The sequence below is a fragment of the Hyperolius riggenbachi genome, chromosome 10 (genome assembly GCF_040937935.1).
Source record: "Hyperolius riggenbachi isolate aHypRig1 chromosome 10, aHypRig1.pri, whole genome shotgun sequence".
Taxonomy (NCBI): domain Eukaryota; kingdom Metazoa; phylum Chordata; class Amphibia; order Anura; family Hyperoliidae; genus Hyperolius; species Hyperolius riggenbachi.
The window spans coordinates 234079964-234101918 of NC_090655.1; the positions used below are offsets into that span (position 1 = coordinate 234079964).

Genomic DNA, 21955 nt, shown 5'->3' on the forward strand with positions numbered 1-21955 from the left:
TGTCTCCATAGTGTGTCCCAGCTTCCCAGTGTCACCATAGTTTGTTCCAGCTTCCCAGTGTCTCCATAGTGTGTCCCAGCTTTGCAGTGTTCCCCATAGTATGTCCCAGCTTCCCAGTGTTCCCCATGGTGCGTCCCAGTGTCCCCATAGTGTGTCCCAGCTTCCCAGTGTTCCCCATAGTGTGCCCCAGCTTCCCAGTGTTCCCCATAGTGTGCCCCAGCTTCCCAGTGTTCCCCATAGTGTGCCCCAGCTTCCCAGTGTCCTCATAGTGTGTCCCAGCTTCCCAGTGTCCTCATAGTGTGCCCCAGCTTCCCAGTGTCCCCATAGTGTGTTCCAGCTTCCCAGTGTCCTCATAATGTGTACAAGCTTCCCAGTGTCCCCATAGTGTGTCCCAGCTTCCCAGTGTCCCCATAGTATGTCCCAGCTTCCCAGTGTCCCCATAGTGTGTCCCAGCTTCCCAGTGTCCCCATAGTATGTCCCAGCTTCCCAGTGTCCCCATAGTGTGTCCCAGCTTCCCAGTGTTCCCCATAGTGTGCCCCAGCTTCCCAGTGTCCTCATGGTGTGCCCCAGCTTCCTAGTGTCCCCATAGTGTGTTCCAGCTTCCCAGTGTCTCCATAGTGTGTCAAATATCATGTGTTTCTGACTGAAGTCTGACATGCTTTTTCAGGTGTGTTGTGTGATTCGGACATTACTGTAGCCAAAGAGATCAGCAGCAGCCTGGCAACTGGTATTGTTAAAAAGGAAATAAATATAACAGCCACCATGCCCCTCTCAGTTCAGGTGTACTTTAAAGTGAACCAGAAGTGAAAATAAGCGTATGAGATAATTAATTGTGTCTAGTACAGATAGTAAATACAACATTAGTAATATAGAAAAGAGTCTCCTACTTTTGTATTTTCAGTTTTTTTATATTTTTATTTTTAAGATTGCATCAGACTGTCACAGCCACTTATTAGAATCTACACTCTACCTTTTAAGATGAAAAAGAAACAGAAATAATGTCCTTTAAACATTCCTGCGGTATTGTCTTCTCCATGGCAGATATCAGGCTTTCAGCTTCTATTTACTTTTCAGGAAACCGGACTGAATTCAACAAGCTACTCGGCAAGCTCTTTTGCATAGATACCTTGAAGAGAACCTGAGGTGGGATGTAATGATGTTAGTAGGGCACAGAGGCTGGTTGTGCACACTATCACCAGCCTCTGTTGCCCTGTGGTGTGCCCCCAGGACCTCCCTACGCTCTGCTATCCCCAGCGCCATGCTAGCGAGGCTGTTTACATGTGACTGTCTGTCAGCGCCGCTCCCCCGCCTCCTCTGTATCGGCGCTACCCGCCCGCGTCCCTTTCCTCCAATCAGTGGGAGGGAAGGGACGCGGGCGGGTAGCGCCGATACAGAGGAGGCGGGGGAGTGGCGCTGGCAGACAGTCACAGGTAAACAGCCCAGCTTCCCAGTGTCCAATACTGTGTACCAGCTTCCCAGTGTCCCCATAGTGTGTCCCAGCTTCCCAGTGTCCCCATAGTGTGTCCCAGCTTCCCAGTGTCCCCATAGTGTGTCCCAGCTTCCCAGTGTCTCCATAGTGTGCCCCAGCTTCCCAGTGTCCTCATACTGTGTCCCAGCTTCCCAGTGTCCCCATAGTGTGTCCCAGCTTCCCAGTGTCCCCATAGTGTGTCCCAGCTTCCTAGTGTCCCCATAGTGTGTCCCAGCTTCCCAGTGTCCCCATAGTGTGCCCCAGCTTCCCAGTGTCTCTATGGTGTGTCCCAGCTTCCCAGTGTACCCCATAGTGTGTCCCAGCTTCCCAGTGTCCCCATAGTGTGTCCCAGCTTCCCAGTGTCTCTATGGTGTGTCCCAGCTTCCCAGTGTACCCCATAGTGTGTCCCAGCTTCCCAGTGTCCCCATAGTGTGTCCCAGCTTCCCAGTGTCCCCATAGTGTGTCCCAGCTTCCCAGTGTACCCCATAGTGTGCCCCAGCTTCCCAGTGTCCCCATAGTGTGTCCCAGCTTCCCAGTGTTCCCCATAGTGTGTCCCAGCTTCCCAGTGTCCTCATAGTGTGCCCCAGCTTCCTAGTGTCCCCATAGTGTGTTCCAGCTTCCCAGTGTCTCCATAGTGTGTCCCAGCTTTCCAGTGTCCCCCATAGTGTGTCCCAGTGTCCCCATAGTGTGTCCCAGCTTCCCAGTGTTCCCCATAGTGTGCCCCAGCTTCCCAGTGTCCTCATAGTGTGTCCCAGCTTCCCAGTGTCCCCATAGTGTGTTCCAGCTTCCCAGTGTCTCCATAGTGTGTCCCAGCTTCCCAGTGTCACCATAGTTTGTTCCAGCTTCCCAGTGTCTCCATAGTGTGTCCCAGCTTTGCAGTGTTCCCCATAGTATGTCCCAGCTTCCCAGTGTTCCCCATGGTGCGTCCCAGTGTCCCCATAGTGTGTCCCAGCTTCCCAGTGTTCCCCATAGTGTGCCCCAGCTTCCCAGTGTTCCCCATAGTGTGCCCCAGCTTCCCAGTGTCCTCATAGTGTGCCCCAGCTTCCTAGTGTCCCCATAGTGTGTTCCAGCTTCCCAGTGTCCTCATAATGTGTACAAGCTTCCCAGTGTCCCCATAGTGTGTCCCAGCTTCCCAGTGTCCCCATAGTATGTCCCAGCTTCCCAGTGTCCCCATAGTGTGTCCCAGCTTCCCAGTGTCCCCATAGTGTGTCCCAGCTTCCCAGTGTCCCCATAGTATGTCCCAGCTTCCCAGTGTTCCCCATAGTGTGTCCCAGCTTCCCAGTGTTCCCCATAGTGTGCCCCAGCTTCCCAGTGTCCTCATGGTGTGCCCCAGCTTCCTAGTGTCCCCATAGTGTGTTCCAGCTTCCCAGTGTCTCCATAGTGTGTCAAATATCATGTGTTTCTGACTGAAGTCTGACATGCTTTTTCAGGTGTGTTGTGTGATTCGGACATTACTGTAGCCAAAGAGATCAGCAGCAGCCTGGCAACTGGTATTGTTAAAAAGGAAATAAATATAACAGCCACCATGCCCCTCTCAGTTCAGGTGTACTTTAAAGTGAACCAGAAGTGAAAATAAGCGTATGAGATAATTAATTGTGTCTAGTACAGATAGTAAATACAACATTAGTAATATAGAAAAGAGTCTCCTACTTTTGTATTTTCAGTTTTTTTATATTTTTATTTTTAAGATTGCATCAGACTGTCACAGCCACTTATTAGAATCTACACTCTACCTTTTAAGATGAAAAAGAAACAGAAATAATGTCCTTTAAACATTCCTGCGGTATTGTCTTCTCCATGGCAGATATCAGGCTTTCAGCTTCTATTTACTTTTCAGGAAACCGGACTGAATTCAACAAGCTACTCGGCAAGCTCTTTTGCATAGATACCTTGAAGAGAACCTGAGGATGTAATGATGTTAGTAGGGCACAGAGGCTGGTTGTGCACACTATCACCAGCCTCTGTTGCCCTGTGGTGTGCCCCCAGGACCTCCCTACGCTCTGCTCTCCCCAGCGCCATGCTAGCGAGGCTGTTTACATGTGACTGTCTGTCAGCGCCGCTCCCCCGCCTCCTCTGTATCGGCGCTACCCGCCCGCGTCCCTTTCCTCCAATCAGCGGGAGGGAAGGGACGCAGGCGGGTAGCGCCGATACAGAGGAGGCGGGGGAGCGGCGCTGGCAGACAGTCACAGGTGAACAGCCCAGCTTCCCAGTGTCCTCATACTGTGTACCAGCTTCCCAGTGTCCCCATAGTGTGTCCCAGCTTCCCAGTGTCCCCATAGTGTGTCCCAGCTTCCCAGTGTCTCCATAGTGTGCCCCAGCTTCCCAGTGTCCTCATACTGTGTACCAGCTTCCCAGTGTCCCCATAGTGTGTCCCAGCTTCCCAGTGTCCCCATAGTGTGTCCCAGCTTCCCAGTGTCCCCATGGTGTGCCCCAGCTTCCCAGTGTCTCTATGGTGTGTCCCAGCTTCCCAGTGTACCCCATAGTGTGTCCCAGCTTCCCAGTGTCCCCATAGTTTATCCCAGCTTCCCAGTGTCTCTATGGTGTGTCCCAGCTTCCCAGTGTACCCCATAGTGTGTCCCAGCTTCCCAGTGTCCCCATAGTGTGTCCCAGCTTCCCAGTGTCCCCATAGTGTGTCCCAGCTTCCCAGTGTCCCCATAGTGTGCCCCAGCTTCCCAGTGTCTCTATGGTGTGTCCCAGCTTCCCAGTGTACCCCATAGTGTGTCCCAGCTTCCCAGTGTCCCCATAGTGTGTCCCACCTTCCCAGTGTCTCTATGGTGTGTCCCAGCTTCCCAGTGTACCCCATAGTGTGTCCCAGCTTCCCAGTGTCCCCATAGTGTGTCCCAGCTTCCCAGTGTCCCCATAGTGTGTCCCAGCTTCCCAGTGTACCCCATAGTGTGCCCCAGCTTCCCAGTGTCCCCATAGTGTGTTCCAGCTTCCCAATGTCTCCATAGTGTGTCCCAGCTTCCCAGTGTCCCCATAGTTTGTTCCAGCTTCCCAGTGTCTCCATAGTGTGTCCCAGCTTTGCAGTGTTCCCCATAGTATGTCCCAGCTTCCCAGTGTTCCCCATGGTGCGTCCCAGTGTTCCCCATAGTGTGTCCCAGCTTCCCAGTGTTCCCCATAGTGTGCCCCAGCTTCCCAGTGTCCCCATAGTGTGTCCCAGCTTCCCAGTGTTCCCCATAGTGTGCCCCAGCTTCCCAGTGTCCTCATAGTGTGCCCCAGCTTCCTAGTGTCCCCATAGTGTGTTCCAGCTTCCCAGTGTCCCCATAGTATGTCCCAGCTTCCCAGTGTCCCCATAGTGTGTCCCAGCTTCCCAGTGTACCCCATAGTGTGCCCCAGCTTCCCAGTGTCCTCATGGTGGGCCCCAGCTTCCTAGTGTCCCCATAGTGTGTTCCAGCTTCCCAGTGTCTCCATAGTGTGTCCCTGCTTCCCAGTGTCCCCATAGTTTGTTCCAGCTTCCCAGTGTCTCCATAGTGTGTCCCAGCTTTGCAGTGTTTCCCACAGTACGTCCCAGCTTCCCAGTGTTCCCCATAGTGCGTCCCAGTGTCCCCATAGTGTGTCCCAGCTTCCCAGTGTTCCCCATAGTGTGTCCCAGCTTCCCAGTGTTCCCCATAGTGTGTCCCAGCTTCCCAGTGTTCCCCATAGTGCGTCCTAGCTTCCCAGTGTTCCCCATAGTGTGTCCCAGCTTCCCAGTGTTTCCCATAGTGTGCCCCAGCTTCCCAGTGTCCTCATAGTGTGCCCCAGCTTCCCAGTGTTCCCCATAGCATATCCCAGTTTCTTAGTGTGCTTCAGCTTCCCTGTATTTCCATAGTGTGACCCAGGTTTCCAGTGTCTCTAAAGTGTTTTCCAGCTTTTTTATTGTCCTTCATAACGTGTGCCAGTTTCTTAGTGTATCACACAGTGTGTCCCAGATTCCCAGTATCCCATTGCATATCCCAACTTTCTAGTGTCCTCCATAACGACCCTGTTTCTTACTGTATCCTATAATGTCTCCCACAGTGTGCCCCAGATTCCCTGTGTTCCCATAGCATATCACAAATTTCCAGTGTCCTCACAGAGTATTCCAGGTCCCCAAGCTCTATAGCATGTCTCAGTTTCCTAGTGTCCATTATAGTGTATCCCAGCTTCACTTTATCTCCCAGTGTGTGTCCCGGCTTCCCAGTATCCCCACAGTGTATTTCAGTTTCCCAATGTGCTCCATACTTTTTCCCAGACTGCCATTAACTTTGACAGGATAATTTACTGCAATCCCTCCACTTAGCAAGCACCGAAGTACTCGGAGAGCAGCAGCAAGACTATCAAAAGTGTGTCACACTTCTGGGGCTATGTCCAGCTGCTTCTGCTGCTGTGAATGGCTCTAATGAACTGGAAAGGGAAACTGTGCACATACATGCATGTTTCCCTCCCTCATGTTGCTTGCAGAGTGCTTGTGTAACAATATTTTGAGTGACAGTTATTTAAAGGACAACTGAAGTGAGAGGGATATGGAGGCGGCCATATTTATTCATTTTAAGCAATACCAGTTGCCTGACTATCCTGTTGAGCCTCTGCTTTTAATATTTTTATCCATAAACCCTGAACAAGCATATACATATCAGGTGTTTCTTACATTATTGTCAGATCTGACAAGATTAGCCGCATGCTTGTTTCTGGTGTGAATCGGACAATCCTGCAGCCAAATAGACCAGCAGGGCTGCCAGGCAACTGGTATTGTTTAAAAAGCAATGAATATAGCAGCATCAATATTCTTTTCACTTCAGTTGTCCTTTAATCCTATAGCAGCCATTTTATTTAGAGGCTTCGAGGTGCTCCAGGCCAATATATTTCAGCACATTTTTTTATTTCTTGTTACATTTACTTGCTACTAAATAGTTCTGCTGTAATGTGGATGTATGGCCACTTGTCACTAGGGGGGCAGTGTGAGCCAATAATAGAGGACTTCTGCTTTCAGTTCCTGTATTTTCTGTTAGCAGGGAGAGATAAAAGCATTCCAAAGAATTTCCAGCACAATGAGCTCTGCTGACTGAGGACAAAAGCAGTTCTCTTATCTCAAAGCGATAACTCTATTGAAGCTGCTAATGGTTTTAAGTGTGTTCACTGCTTATGGTGGTTGTCAGGCATATGTGAGGTTTGGGGGGTAAGAGGATGAGGTTTTCAGGCAGATGAAGAACAGGACAGGAGTAGAAATGTCAGAGAGATTGGGTAGAATGGGAAGTAAGAGAAGGGTGGTTGTCAGGCAGGTTGGGGGTTAGAAAAAAGGATGTTGCATATTTGCCAAGATTTGAGTCATACACTTGTGAGGTCAGTGGCTCAGCATCACAAGCAGAGAATCAGATTTATGGGCATTTTGTGGTGGATGGAGAAAAACCAATACACAGTCAGAGGTATGAATTAATATAGTCCTTAGAGATATTAACCACCCTGGCGTTCTATTAAGATCGCCAGGGCGGCTGCGGGAGGGTTTTTTTAAATAAAAAAAAAACTATTTCATGCAGCCAACTTAAAGTTGGCTGCATGAAAGCCCACTAGAGGGCGCTCCAGAGGCGTTCTTCTGATCGCCTCCGGCGGCCAAAAGTAACACGGAAGGCCGCAATGAGCGGCCTTCCGTGTTTTGCTTACTTCGTCGCTATGGCGACGAGCGGAGTGACGTCATGGACGTCAGCCGACGTCCTGACGTCAGCCGCCTCCGATCCAGCCCTTAGCGCTGGCCCGAACTATTTGTTCCGGCTGCGCAGGGCTCAGGCGGCTGGGGGGACCCTCTTTCGCCGCTGCTCGTGGCGGATCGCCGCAGAGCGGCGGCGATCAGGCAGCACACGCGGCTGGCAAAGTGCCGGCTGCGTGTGCTGCTCTTTATTTCATCAAAATCGGCCCAGCAGGGCCTGAGCGGCACCCTCTGGCGGTAATGGACGAGCTGAGCTCATCCATACCGCTAAGGTGGTTAAATATAAATGAGTTGCTCAGCCATCCTATCCTGTGGAGCTATGTGTAAAACTGCAGCAATTTTACATTGTAAATAAAAAAAGGTAAATGCCCCCCGAGGGTCAGTAAGATGTGCAAAGCACACACCCCCTCCCCGGTCACATGCTTAGCCTGTGACTTCAATAACAGTTCAGGTAATTTTTACTTTATTGTCATTCTGCAGAGAAGAGATGATGCAAGTTGTAGAGCTGTGCAGACCACATAAGTGAGGATGGAAGAAAACTATCATAGAGTCACATAACGCAGAAGAAGGGAGAGGGTGCCACCTTCTATTTCTCCATGGAGGAGTGGCAGTATTTAGGACAAAAGGATCTCTACAAGGACATCATGATAAAGAATCCACCGGCCCTCACATCACTGGGTAAGAGGAGACTTTCATTTCTTGTAATGGTGAGAGAAGTACAGAGGGTCCACCTAGTTCCCCCATCATCTCATAATCACATTTGGCTTGATTCACTAAACCTTCTGCACATAAGCAGTGCAAGTTAATATTAGCATGTGCGTGCTGCGCTCGGTACTGTCAGTGCAGTGTGCACTCTTAATTTCCGTGCGGTGCTCCTAACTGCCGTGTGATGTGCTTACAGCACGACTGCGGTACTCCACTAGCGTGGTTGCTACTACCAGGGTTGTGGAGGCAGTACAAAAATCTTCCAACTCCAACTCCTCAGTTTATGAAACCACGACTCTGACTCCGGGTACCCAAAATGGCCCAGACTCCGACTCCTCGACTCCGACTCCTTTGTCTAATACTTAACAGGGCTGTGGATTTTGTACAAAAATCTTCCAACTCCGACTCCTCAGTTTATGAAACCACAACTCCGACTCCGGGTACCCAAAATGGCCCAGACTCCGACTCCTCGACTCCGACTCCTTTGTCTAATACTTAACAGGGCTGTGGATTTTGTACAAAAATCATCCGACTCCGACACCTCAGTTTATGAAATCAACGACTCCGACTCCGGGTGCCCAAAATTGCCCCGACTCCTCCACTGAAGTGGCAGCCGCGCTAGTGGAGTACCGCGGTCACGCTACAAGCACATCGCACGGCAGTTAGGAGCATCATGCATGTATTAAGAGTGCACACTGCACTGACACGATCGTGTGTAGCGAGCACATGCTAATATTAACCCGTGCTTTTTGTGCACAGTAGGTTTAATGAAGCCTATAGAAACAATGTATTCAGTCAGTGTGTGTGTTTCTTACAGATGGATCCAGTAACAGAAACCCACCAGAGAAATGCACAGGTCTTTTTTATTCCCAGGATTGTCCACAGGAAGATCCCACCATCCCTGATCATGCTCAGGTAGGTGGAACTGAGGATGTTGAAAAGTATTCTGTATGAGAATAATATTGGTCTATGTTACGTTATTCAATACTAACTGTATGTAATCCTACATTTCTTTTCAATTTATGGGTTTAGATTAATGGAATGACCACTATGAAAATAGAGGTTAAAGAAGAAGAGACATTTGTGAGGGCTTGTCACCTGTCTACAGAGGAGGAAATAACAAGGACAATCAAAGAGGAAGAAGAAGAGATGCAATTGAAGGCAGATCAGCAACCAATGGAGAAGGGAGACATGATGAGAGCAATTAAGAATGAAGAAGAGATATATGTGAGGAGTGGTCAGCAGTCTATGGAGGAGGGTGACATGATGAGGGAAATTAAAAAGGAAGAAGAAGAAGAGACGTATTTGAGGGGTAGTCAGCAGTCTATGGAGAATAGTGACATGATGACAACATTTAAAGAGGAAAAAGAAGAGAGGTGTGTGTTAGGTGAAAAACAGTATACAGAGAAGGGTAAAATGTTGAGGACTATTAAAGCAGAGGAAGAAGAGACATATGTGAGGAGTGATCAGCAGCCTGTGGAGAGGGATGAAGTGCTGAAGACAATTAAACAAGAAGAAGAGCCGTATGTGTGGAATGTTCATCAGATTATAGAGGAGGATGACATGATGAGGACAATTAAAGAGGATGAAGAAGAGACTAATATGCGGGGTGATCAGCAGTCTACAGAGGAGGGTGTTTTGTTGAAGGTAATTAAAGATGAGGAAGAAGAAGACATGAATGTAAGCAGATGTTGGAAATCCTTACAGGACAATGACATGATAACAAGTGTTAAAGTGGATGAACTTTATGAATATGTCATCACAGGTAAATATTCATTGAAAACACAGCAAGCTTGTCACTTGTAAAGAGCAGCTCTGTGACTTTTATATTGTATGACCTTGGTCAATATCCTATGACAGAGAAGTCTTTTATGTTTTCAATGTAAAATACCCCAGAGTTTGGAGAACATAAATTCTTCATTGCCATCCTTGAAAACATTAACGGCATCACCAAATACGCATAAAGCGGCTATAACATGACATGTTGTGTGTTAAGATAAACATAGAGATGTACAGTCTCAGTACAAGCCTGTGTTCTTCTTGTTTTGTTTTGTTTTGTTTTGTACTGTAAGGGTTAAGAAGACAGGGGTGTAAATAATCTTCTCTTCGGTGGGAGATGTCATACGGCATGCTCACTTTCAGTGATAACTAATAAGAGGTCTTAAAACTTCTGTGTGCAGGTAACAGATAGATAGAAAGAAAATCAGAATGTCAAGGTTTGTTTGTGCTCATATCCCTTCAGCACTCAACATTTTAAACCCAGTTCTTTAACTTTTAAAACCTAAATTAGACCTTTGGGATTCCAGAAAGGTTCTATTTAGGACTAGCACTGAAGATACATTTGTTTGTCTCGTCAGTTTACATTAATTTGATGTTTGCTCCAACAGATGTAGATAACATTGCATGCAAAACTGGATAAGATACACCATATGGAAGGCCTATCTCCATTCCTCAGTATAACACCATAGCACCAACAAATGAGGAGGAGGTACTGTACAGAGTATGAAAGGTCCATCTTAATTCCTCAGTATAACACCATAGTACCAACAAATGAGGAGGAGATACTGTACACCATATGAGAGATCCATCTCCATTCCTTAGTATAACATCATAGTACTAACAAATGAGGAGGAGATACTGTACACCATATGAAAGGCCTATCTCCATTCCTCAGTATAACATCATAGTGCCAACAAATGAGGAGGAGGTACTGTACACCATATGAAAGGCTCATCTCCATTCCTCAGTATAACATCGTAGTACCAACAAATGAGGAGGAGATGCTGTACACCATATGAGAGGCCCATCTTCATACCTCAGTATAACATCATCATACCAACAAATGAGGAGGAGATAATGTACACCAAATCAAAGGCCCATCTCCATTCCTCATTATAACATCATAGCACCAACAAATGAGGAGGAGATACTGTACACCATATGAGAGGTCCATCTCCATTCCTCAGTATAACATCATAGTACCAACAAATGAGAAGGAGATACTGTACACCATATGAAAGGTCCATCTCCATTCCTCACTATAACATCATAGCACCAACAAATGAGGAGGAGATAATGTACACCATATGAAAGGCTCATCTCCATTCCTCAGTATAACATCATAGTGCCAACAAATGAGGAGGAGATATTGTACACCATATGAGAGGTCCATCTCCATTCCTCAGTATAACATCATAGTACCAACAAATGAGAAGGAGATACTGTACACCATATGAAAGGTCCATCTCCATTCCTCACTATAACATCATAGCACCAACCAATGGGGAGGAGATACTGTACACCATATGAAAGGCCCATCTCCATTCCTCAGTATAACATCATAGTACCAACAAATGAGGAGGAGATAATGTACACCATATGAAAGGCTCATCTCCATTCCTCAGTATAACATCATAGTACCAACAAATGAGGAGGAGATACTGTACACCATATGAGAGGCCCATCTCCATTCCTCAGTATAACATCATAGTACCAACAAATGAGGAGGAGATACTGTACACCATATGAAAGGCCCATCTCCATTCCTCAGTATAACATCATAGTACCAACAAATGAGGGGGAGATACTGTACACCATATGAAAGGTCCATCTCCATTCCTCAGTATAACATCATAGTGCCAACAAATGAGGAGTATATACTGTATACCACATGAAAGGAGGGTTTACATTTCTCTGTATATTGTATGTGTACAGTACATGACTTCTGACTGCACAATGTGAAACAGTAACATATACTATATAACAGTCACATTTTCTTTCCAACAGGAAGACGGAATGGTACAAACACCTTGCAGGGACATCTTATATCACACCCAGCGGTGACTGCAGAAGAGAATAGTGCCACACAATGTTTTCCCATTACTGGAAATGCCCATTACCGAGGGCACATTGCAGACAGAGGAATGACTCCCTGTATTGGTCAGGGATCTTCAGATAAATCACTACATGTCCTTTCAGATATCCAATTAAGATGTCACAGATCCGATACAGCATCAGATCCGTCTCATGTGAAGGATTGTTCTTGTGATGCATCATATCATGCTACGCAGAGGGAAAATCAGGGCTTCCCGTGTCCTCAGTGCAGCAGATGTTGTAAATCGGAAGCCTCTCTCGCTGTGCACTTGAGGAGGCACTCACAGGAGCCACCATTCTCATGTTCAGATTGTGGGAAACGTTTTACCTGTACTGCGCACCTTATTAGACACCAGAGAGTTCACACCGGTGAAAGACCCTTTCCTTGTTCCGAGTGTGGGAAATCATTCAAAACAGGACCACAGCTCAATGTACACCAAAAAACCCACACCAGTGAGAGGCCTTTCCCTTGTTCTGATTGTGGGAAATCATTCAAATCAGCAAAACAACTTACCGTACATCAAAAAATTCACAGTGGCGAGAAGCCTTATAATTGTTCTGTATGTGGGAAATTGTTTAGCACAAAGTCACACCTTGTTAGACACCAGAGAGTTCATACCGATGAGGCCCCCATCCTTGTTGTTACAGTGTGAAATCATTCATACCATTAAGAATACATGTGGTATTTCATTTGTTAATAAATTAATCCTTAATTGATACAAAAATATGTACTTACCTGGTTAGTGAGAAGCTTCTGGATAGTCCATAGGCAGCCTATATCCTTGTACACCATACTGTTACCATGATACATCTCTCAAAACCCCAGCAGCTCAGAAATGTTTCTTCAGCGTGCAAGTGCAGCTATGAATGTGTAAGGTTTTCGCAGGCCCAGTAGAACGAAGGTGCTCGTTCATGGCTTTTTTTTCCTCCATGCACAAGTGCCTTCATTCTTCTGAGTCTGTGCGGCCGTACTTGCACATGGGCAATACGGCCCCTCTCATCCATGGCTACGCCCACACTCTGAAGACACCGAGGAGCCCAGAACTGGAACAACACAGTTTAGGAAGATAAAGAAACCCTCTGGACTATCCAGAGGCTTGCCACTAACGATGTAACTTAAGTATCCATCTTTTTTTTCTTTTTCTGACTTCAGGATTAGTTTAAAGGGCAAATGAAGCAAGGGGGATATGGAAACTGTCATATTTATTTCCTTTTAAGCAAGAACAGTTGCTTGGATATCCTGCTGATCCTCTGCCTCTAATTGCTTTTAGCCACAGACCCTGAACAAGCATGCAGCAGATCAGGTGTTTCTGTTATTATTGTCAGATCTGAAAGATTACCTTCATGCTTATTTCTGGCATTATTCAGGTACTACTGCATCCTAATAGATCAGCAGGGCTGCCAGGCAACTGGTATTGTATAAAAGAAAATAAATATGGCAGCCTCCATATATTTCTCACTTCAGTTGTCCTTTAAGAATGCAGGTGGTATTGCTTTTTTATTGCAGTACATGTGAAATGGAATCCAGCTGTGATATAATTAAAGGAAATCTAAAGTGAAGATAAACTTATGATATAATGATTCCTATGTGTAGTACTGCTAAGAAATAAAACATGATTAGCACAGATATGAGCCTCATATTGTTTCCAGTACAAGAAGAGTTAAGAAACGTCAGTTGTCATCTATGCAAAAGAGCTTCTTTGAGCTCTGCGACTTTATAAAGTCGTGGACAGCACTGTCGTTTGAAGTACTTATCTCAACTGTCTCTCATGACACTATTTTCTTTGCTACTAATGTTCTATTAATTATCCGTATCACACCACCAATTCATTATATCAAAATTCATTTTTTTTCTTCATTGTCACTTCAACATTTGTTTAAAACTGCATTGTTATAAATTGAATTACTTTTATCTTGCAAAAATAAAATATGTTCATAATAATGTTTGATGAAAAGAGATAAGTTTATCTTAAAGCACATGGGTCAGCCCTACTATCCCAGGAAAACAACAACACATATATAAGTAGATAAATACTTATTCTACTTACATAACATATGTATTGTACTGCCCACAGGGCCGAATTTGTACTCTTTACTGCCCTAGGCCACTGTCACCAACCGGCCCCCTTCAGTATAGGTAGCGAGATGACCCCCCCCTCCTTCCCTCCAGTATAGGAAGCCTGATGACCCCTCCCCCCTTCCCTCTAGTATAGGAAACCTGATGACCCCCCTCCTCAGTATAGGTAGCCAGATGACTCCCTTAATCCCTCCTTTTTCCACCCCCCTTTTAGTATAGGTAGCCAGCTCACCTTCACACCGCAGCAGCCATTAGAGTCACTCATTTCTCCACTCATCTCCAGTGCAGAAGCTTCCTCTTCATTTCCGCTGGCTACAATGCAAACATGTACAGAAAGCAAAGTCGCTGCTGCACAGGCGGCTAGCAGCAGAGTATCGCGGTCAGGCGCTCGCCTGATCTCCCTGCATTGCAGCATTAGCAAGCTTGCAAATGCAGCACCAGTTTAGCCTAATGCTTTGGTGCCTTTGCTCCTGTGGTGCCCTAGGCCATGGCCTAGGTTGGCCTTGGCCTAAATCTGGCCCTGACTGCCCACATTTTGATTGCAGTGTATGTAATATAGTAAATAAAGAGAAAACTGTTCCAAGCATTTTCTATCTTTGCTGCCTCTGACTGAAGCCAATCCTGAAGCTGTTTCCTCCCTTACTCCTCTGCCTGAAATGGTGTATGCAGAGCCATCTACTTTCGGTTATCTTCAGTTCTGCTTTAAGGTGCACAATAAAGCTTTGAAATACTGCTTTCTACTTCTCATATGTATAAAACTCTTTTTGAAGTATATGTACACTCCTCTTTCTGGGTGTTTCCAGCTATTTCACTTAATTTAAGAGTGAGCTTTTCTTTGGAGCCACCACTGTGATACACCACCTACAAAGCTGAGTGGGGGCGGTATTTCCTCACATGTTCCTCTGAGTGGTTGCCTCTTAGTAACCTAGCCTTTTGAGTGTTCATTTATCTCGTTTTACATGATACTTTGATTATCCTGCGATAATACACCAAGTGAGCTGCTGATCTCCCTGTGTTCTTTTCTTTCCACAAGTCTTCATTTATTTTACCATACACAGCTTCCACTGAGGAAAACACAAATGCAAATGAGAACATACACCAGGAAATGATAATCTCACTAAAAAAAGCTTTGTCAATTGATCCCAGAGTCCTGAGCAACATCAGAGATCTCAGTTTGGTTAGAGGCTTTGTCCTTGTGCTGAGCGTTTAAGGACACACGAGGTGAAAATAGATAGAGATGGCCCGCACCTCCGATTTTAGGTTCGCAAACCTACCGCGAAAGTTCGGTTTGTGCGAACTTTCGCGAACCGCAATAGACTTAAAGGATACCCGAAGTGACATGTGACATGATGAGATAGACATGTGTATGTACAGTGCCTAGCACACAAATAACTATGCTGTGTTCCTTTTTTTCTTTCTCTGTCTGAAAGAGTTAAATATCAGGTATGTAAGTGGCTGACTCAGTCCTGACTCAGACAGGAAGTGACTACAGTGTGACCCTCAATGATAAGAAATTCCAACTATAAAACACTTTCCTAGCAGAAAATGGCTTCTGAGAGCAAGAAAGAGATAAAAAGGGGAATTTCTTATCAGTGAGGGTCACACTGTAGTCACTTCCTGTCTGAGTCAAGACTGAGTCAGCCACTTACATACCTGATATTTAACTCTTTCAGACAGAGAAAGAAAAAAAGGAACATAGCATAGTTATTTGTGTGCTTGGCACTGTACATACACATGTCTATCTCATTATGTCACATTTCAGTTCGGGTATCCTTTAATGTGGAGGCGAACTTGGAAAACTAGAAACACCTATGCTGGCCAGAAAAGTGATGGAAAAGATGTTTCAAGGGGTCGAACACCTGGAGGGGGGCATGGCGGAGTGGGATAAATGCCAAAAGTCCCGGGGAAAAATATGGATTTAAAAATTCTATATTTGATCTGTGCGCTCCTCAATAGATATTCTAAATATTGATAAATCTTAATAAATCTCTGTCTGGTCGGATCGCTATTTTTCAATTGTGTGTGTCACACTACGTACAGAATTTCTATTCTATGGAAACAGCGCTCAACAACCCACATATTAATACACAAGATTCCACATTTAAAAAGTCCACAACACCCTCAATAGGTGTGATCCACAGGTATCCAGTTAATAGTCCAAGCAATAATTCTTCATATACAGTTCATAGCAGTAATGATATATTCTCACCGGAACAATAGGCCAACCACTAACGATTAGCAATCACGTTTTTGGACCATGCCAGCACACGAACTCCTCCACTGATATAGGACTCCTCAGATGAAAGAGAGACACAGCAATAGTGTGATACCGTTTACAGAGCATACACTATCCAGCACCACCAGTGCTCCCACTCCACTCACGGGTCACCCTAAAGTGCCTCCACCAGCTATGCACTCAAGCCTCTCACCAGATAATATGGCCGACCCTTCACAGACCAGCAGCTCTAGCTTGTTGTGATGACTTTCTCTTGTGTCAGCTTGTGTCTTGCTGACACAAGAGAAAGTCATCACAACAAGCTAGAGCTGCTGGTCTGTGAAGGGTCGGCCATATTATCTGGTGAGAGGCTTGAGTGCATAGCTGGTGGAGGCACTTTAGGGTGACCCGTGAGTGGAGTGGGAGCACTGGTGGTGCTGGATAGTGTATGCTCTGTAAACGGTATCACACTATTGCTGTGTCTCTCTTTCATCAGAATCAGAATCAGAATGTATTTATTTCGCCAAGTACAACGTGAGTTGTACCCGGAATTGCTTTTGGCACAACAAGGTCGGTGATGGTACAGTAGATATACAGAAGCTACAGTAAAAGCATACAGCAGATATACAGAAGATACAGTAAAAGCATTACAGTGCATTACAGATACATATGTGGGCTGTTTCCATAGAATAGAAAAAATATGGATTTGACGCAAAGCAGCGTTTTATGGGCAGAAATCACATTGAATGCTAAATTGCAGGCCTAAAGTGCTTTAACCATCTTAGCGGTATGGACGAGCTCAGCTCGTCCATCTCCGCCGATGGCTGCCGCTCAGGCCCTGCTGGGCCGATTTTTACGAAATAAAAAGCAGCACACGCAGCCGGCACTTTGCCAGCCGCGTGTGCTGCCTGATCGCCGCCGCTCTGCGGCGATCCGCCGCGAGCAGCGGCGAAAGAGGGGCCCCCAGCCGCCTGAGCCCTGCGCAGCCGGAACAAATAGTTCCGGCCAGCACTAAGGGCTGGATCGGAGGCGGCTGACGTCAGGACGTCCATGACGTCACTCCGCTCGTCGCCATGGCGACGAAGTAAGCAAAACACGGAAGGCCGCTCATTGCGGCCTTCCGTGTTACTTTTGGCCGCCGGAGGCGATCAGAAGAACGCCTCCGGAGCGTCATCTAGTGGGCTTTCATTCAGTTGGCTGCATGAAATAGTTTTTTTTTAATTTAAAAAAAACCCTCCCGCAGCCGCCCTGGCGATCTTAATAGAACGCCAGGGTGGTTAAAACATCTTGCATGTGTATACATCAATCAGGGAGTGTAATTAGTGTACTGCTTCACACTGACACACCAAACTCACTGTGTAACGCACCGCAAACAGCTGATTGTGTAGTGACGGCCGTGCTGGTCTACTGCACTCTATGGCGAGATTGCTCTTCCTCACTCAGTGATATCAGGTTATGTCTGTCTGACTGCCTTATCAACTTTTAATGGTTCTTTCTCTACCATTGTTAAATCTTACATCTTTTTTTTTTTTAATTAAAATTTCTGCTTGCTGTTCAGTACCTTCAACGAGAATCATATTATGGAGGGCAAGTCTGCCATTGTGACCACAGGTAATGGCTGCCAGGGGAAATCCGGGTTCGATTCCGGTCCAGAGTTGGAGCCTGAGAAATGGCTACCACCACAAGGAAAGCAGCAGGCATGCTGTGGGTAAAGGAGATGGAACGGCTACCACCACTCATCCAAGGAAAGCAGCAGGCACGGCACGTGACACAAGTCCTGACTGTGAGAGCACAAGGAATAACAGTACAAGACTTTTTTGAGGCCCTGCTGTATAGAACGAGCTGCAGAGATCTACAGCTTAGGTGGGGGAATCTGTCCATAGGACAACTATTAGTCGTGGATGATCGGAAAGAGCAAATTCCGTTCCGCCGGAATTGCGGAATTCCGCCAGCGCTAAATTCTGTCGCCATTACATTTCTGCAGAATTTTGCGGATTTCCACGGAATTCCGCATTCCGGCGGAAAGATTAAAGTAATCGCAAATGAAACCTTGTTTATGCTAAATGGTAGCCCATGTGACCTAGTAGCTGTTCCCCCCGGTCATTTTTTTTTGGGCCGCAGGAGGTGTTGCTTAAGCCATGGGACCTAGCGGTGGTCCCACGGCGGTCGTTTTGGCACCTCAGGAGGAGTCGCTTACACCATGGGACCTAGCGGTGGTCCCATGGTGGTCATTTTGGCGCCGCAGGAGGTGTCACTTAAGCCATGGGACCTAGCAGTGGTCCCAAGGCGGTGGTTTTGGCGCCGCAGGAGGTGTTGCTTACGCCATGGGACCTTGCGGTGGTTCCATGGCGGTCATTTTGGCGCCGCAAGAGGTGTCACGTAAGCTATGGGACCTGGTGGTGGTTCCATGGCGGTGGTTTTGGCGCCGCAGGAGGTGTTGCGTAAGCTATGCGACCTTGCGGTGGTCCCATGGTGGTCGTTTTGGCACCACAGGAGGTGTCACATAAGCTATGGGACCTGGCGGTGGTTCCATGGCGGTGGTTTTGGCGCCGCAGGAGGTGTCGCGTAAGCTATGGGACCTGCCGGTAGTCCCATGGCGGTGGTTTTTGCACTGCAGGAGGTGTCGCGTAAGCTATGGGACCTAAACAAAATGGTTAGGATAGGTGAGATAGCTAGGGAGCTGGTTGCTAACATAGGATTGATTGGTTTTTGTTAACACTGTAATTGGTGCTGAAATAATTCCGATTTTCATGCAGAAATCCGTTTGGGTGGTTTTTGTAAGCCTCTGTTTGGTGCAGAAATTCCGATTTCCATGAAGAAATCCTGTTGTTTTCACTTTAAACTTCTTCTAGGGGCGTCCTTGTGATTGGCTTACAAAATTCCGCATTCCACCGGAATTACACATCGTTCTGCGGAATTTCCGCTATAGCGCTAAGGCAATTCCGTACCAATGCGACGGAACGGAATCACCAAATTCCGTCCGGAATCACGGAAAAATGAATTCCGCGGACCGCGGTGAGCATCCCTAGTCGTGCACTGCACAAAGTTGGCCTTTATGCAAGAGTGGCAAGAAGAAAGCCATTGTTAACAGAAAAGCATAAGAAGTCCCATTTGCAGTTTGCCACAAGCCATGTGGGGGACACAGCAAACATGTGGAAGAAAGTGCTCTGGTCAGATGAGACCAAAATGGAACTTCTTGGCCAAAATGCAAAACGCTATGTGTGGTGAAAAACTAAGATGGCGTGACACCGTCGTCCCTGGCTTGCAGCATAGGCCCTGGGGAGATGGGGCTGTGTAGCTGGAGAGGAGATCGCAGCACCAGTAGAGTTGAACTGCCATTCAGCCGAGGAGGAGGAGGACTATAGCAAAGAGGATGTAGCAGGAGGAGAAGGAGAGGAGGAGGCAGGAGGCCTGCCTGCAAGCCGTGGAGGTGTCACAAGTTGGTCCGCTGCACAGCCACGTACTCCCTGCTTGTCAGCGGTCGCCAGGCTGACCCAGTGGACTGTGTAAGTTATGTACCTGCTTTGACCGTGCTTGGCAGACCAGGCATCCATGGTCAGATGGTGCACTCAACACAACAGGTAGGTATATGCAGTGATGAGGTGGGTTCACTGAACACAACAGCAGGTAGGTATATGCAGTGATGAGGTGGGTTCACTGAACACAACAGGTAGGTATATGCAGTGATGAGGTGGGTTCACTGAACACAACAGGTAGGTATATGCAGTGATGAGGTGGGTACACTCAACACAACAGGTAGGTATATGCAGTACTGGGTATTACAATGTGCACCTGTCACACACACAGGTAGTCACTGAATGTGCTGGGCCTGGCAGTGGCACACACACAGTATGAATTATCAAGGCTGTCTATGCAACACAAGTGTCAGTGGGACACACAGAAAAAAAAATAGATCACAAGAACAAGATTAGCTCTCAAAAGAGCTGTTGTGGGGTGCTATTTTAGCAATAAGAATCAGCCAGGAGCAAGCTAACAAGCCTACAAGAGCCTAACTAATCTTTCCCTATGAGAGTCTGCCAGCAGTGTGAGTGTAATGGCCGGTGCTGTCTGCCTTATATAAGGGGGAGTGGCTCCAGGAGTGAGTGTAGCCTGATTGGCTACAATGTGCCTGCTGACTGTGATGTAGAGGTTCAAAGTTGACTCTAATGGTGCACTATGGGGGCGAAAGCGAACCACCCAAAGTTCGCCTGGAACTGTTCACCGGCGAACCGTTCGGGCCATCTCTAAAAATAAACTGATGTGATAAACAATTGTATCTATCCTCCTTCTCTCAAAAATGACCTTTTTTTTAGATACAATTTGATTTTATTTTTAAATCTACTTTTTAAAGTTTTTATTGTTTCATTGTCTCTGCTCAATGACTGCAATGAAGTATGCCAGAACTAAACTCTATGAACTACTGACCCATTTTTTATCTTTCCTGCTCTCAGAAGCCGTTTTCTGCCAGAAAAGTGTTTTATGGCTGTAATTCCTTATCAGTGAGTATAACGCTTTAGTCCAACCCGGTCCCGACCCAGACAGAAACAGAAACGTGCATACCTGATTTTTAACTCTTTCAGGCAGAGTAAGAAAAATAGTAACAGCATAGTTACACACTTGACACTGTACATACTGTCCATATACACATGTACATAGTGTTGGCACTGTACATATACACATGTCTATTTCATCATGCCAGATGTCACCTTGTGTGTCCTTTAACTATATATAATAAAGGTCAGTTGTTTGAAAAGTGGCCTGTTTGTTATTGTGGTGCAGTGTACTGTGTCTCTGGCTTATCACAGCTCTGCTCATACACCTCAGCTGCGTTTTTCTCAGAGGTGTCCTTATTACTCACTTCACAGACTGACCTCAGGAAATAACCTCTATAACATGGGGATAGGTCATGGGTGTTATTGCCTTCTGGGACAGGAACAGGGTGAAGCAAGTCTGTAGACAGTGCTTGTGATACACCAACAACAGTGCTTCATTTGTTCTGTACAAGCTATTCACAGGCTATTGACTATATTTACAAAGAATAAAAACAGGAAACAAGTGACAGTCGAGAATCTTCTTTGCTGGGAGCAAATCAAAAGGCACAGGTATGACAGTGAGGCAATGTGAACCTGCTTGAGGCCTCATTCACACTTGAGCGTTTTGCCGGCGATTCCGGCAAAACGCTCAAACGTCACCGCTTTTCAAAGTGCTAGTGTAATTAAACCCTATGGACCCGTTCTTATTTGGGCGATTTGCAGTAATCGCCGCAAATTGCCCAAAATCACACCATTTTCAGGCGATTTCCCGACGATAGCGTTTGAGTGCTATAGAAGCGGTAAACGGGATCGCAGAAAAATCGCTGCAGTGTTCAGTGATTTTTCCTCTGACAAATCACTCATGCAACTAGCGCCGGCGTTTTGCGCTATCATGTGTGAATGGGGCCTGAGGAGCATTTTTCAGCAGTTTCACATACTATTATGCTAATATATGCCACTCACCTCCCACATCCCCAAAAAACTAATTTATAGGATCCCTGAAGTAAGAGAGATATGGAGGCGGACAATTGTTTATTTATTTTAAGCAATGCCAGTTGAATGGGTATTCTGCTGATCCTCTGCCTCTAATACTTCTAGCCATGTACCCTGAACAAGCATGCATCAGGTGTTTCTGACATTATTGTCAGATCTGCATGCTTGTTTCTGGTGTGATTCGGACACCACTGCAGCTAAATAGATCAGCAGCGCTGCCAAGCAACTGGTATTGTTTAAAAGGAAATAAATATGGCAGCCTCCATATACTTTTCGCGTCAGGTTCCCTTTAATTTCTACCTACATTCAACTTGCATCCGGTCTGTATCGTAAACGTCTTAGTTGTTGCTGCAGTTTGTATTTTCGCCACAAGATGGTAGGAGAACATATAGCGGAAGATTAGCTAAAGGAAAGATGTGAGGAGGAGGAGCTA

The 21955-nt window shown here is 46.4% G+C and overlaps 1 protein-coding gene across 6 annotated transcripts in view; it reads left to right on the forward strand.

Moving 5' to 3' along the window:
• Positions 1-13567, forward strand: part of LOC137534837 (zinc finger protein 567-like) — a 17864-nt gene extending 4297 nt beyond the window's left edge. For 3 of the 6 annotated variants that reach the window (XM_068256501.1, XM_068256499.1, XM_068256500.1), the window contains exons 2-5: positions 7608-7805; positions 8650-8747; positions 8865-9597; positions 11619-13567. In XM_068256501.1, the coding sequence (XP_068112602.1) occupies positions 7724-7805; positions 8650-8747; positions 8865-9597; positions 11619-12358 (1653 nt within the window). In that variant the 5' untranslated portion in view covers positions 7608-7723 and the 3' untranslated portion in view covers positions 12359-13567. Of the gene's footprint in view, positions 1-303; positions 1144-7607; positions 7806-8649; positions 8748-8864; positions 9878-11618 lie in introns of those variants that run through there. The other 3 variants (XM_068256502.1, XM_068256504.1, XM_068256503.1) reach the window with 3 other exon arrangements.
• Positions 13568-21955: the final 8388 nt, after the last annotated feature.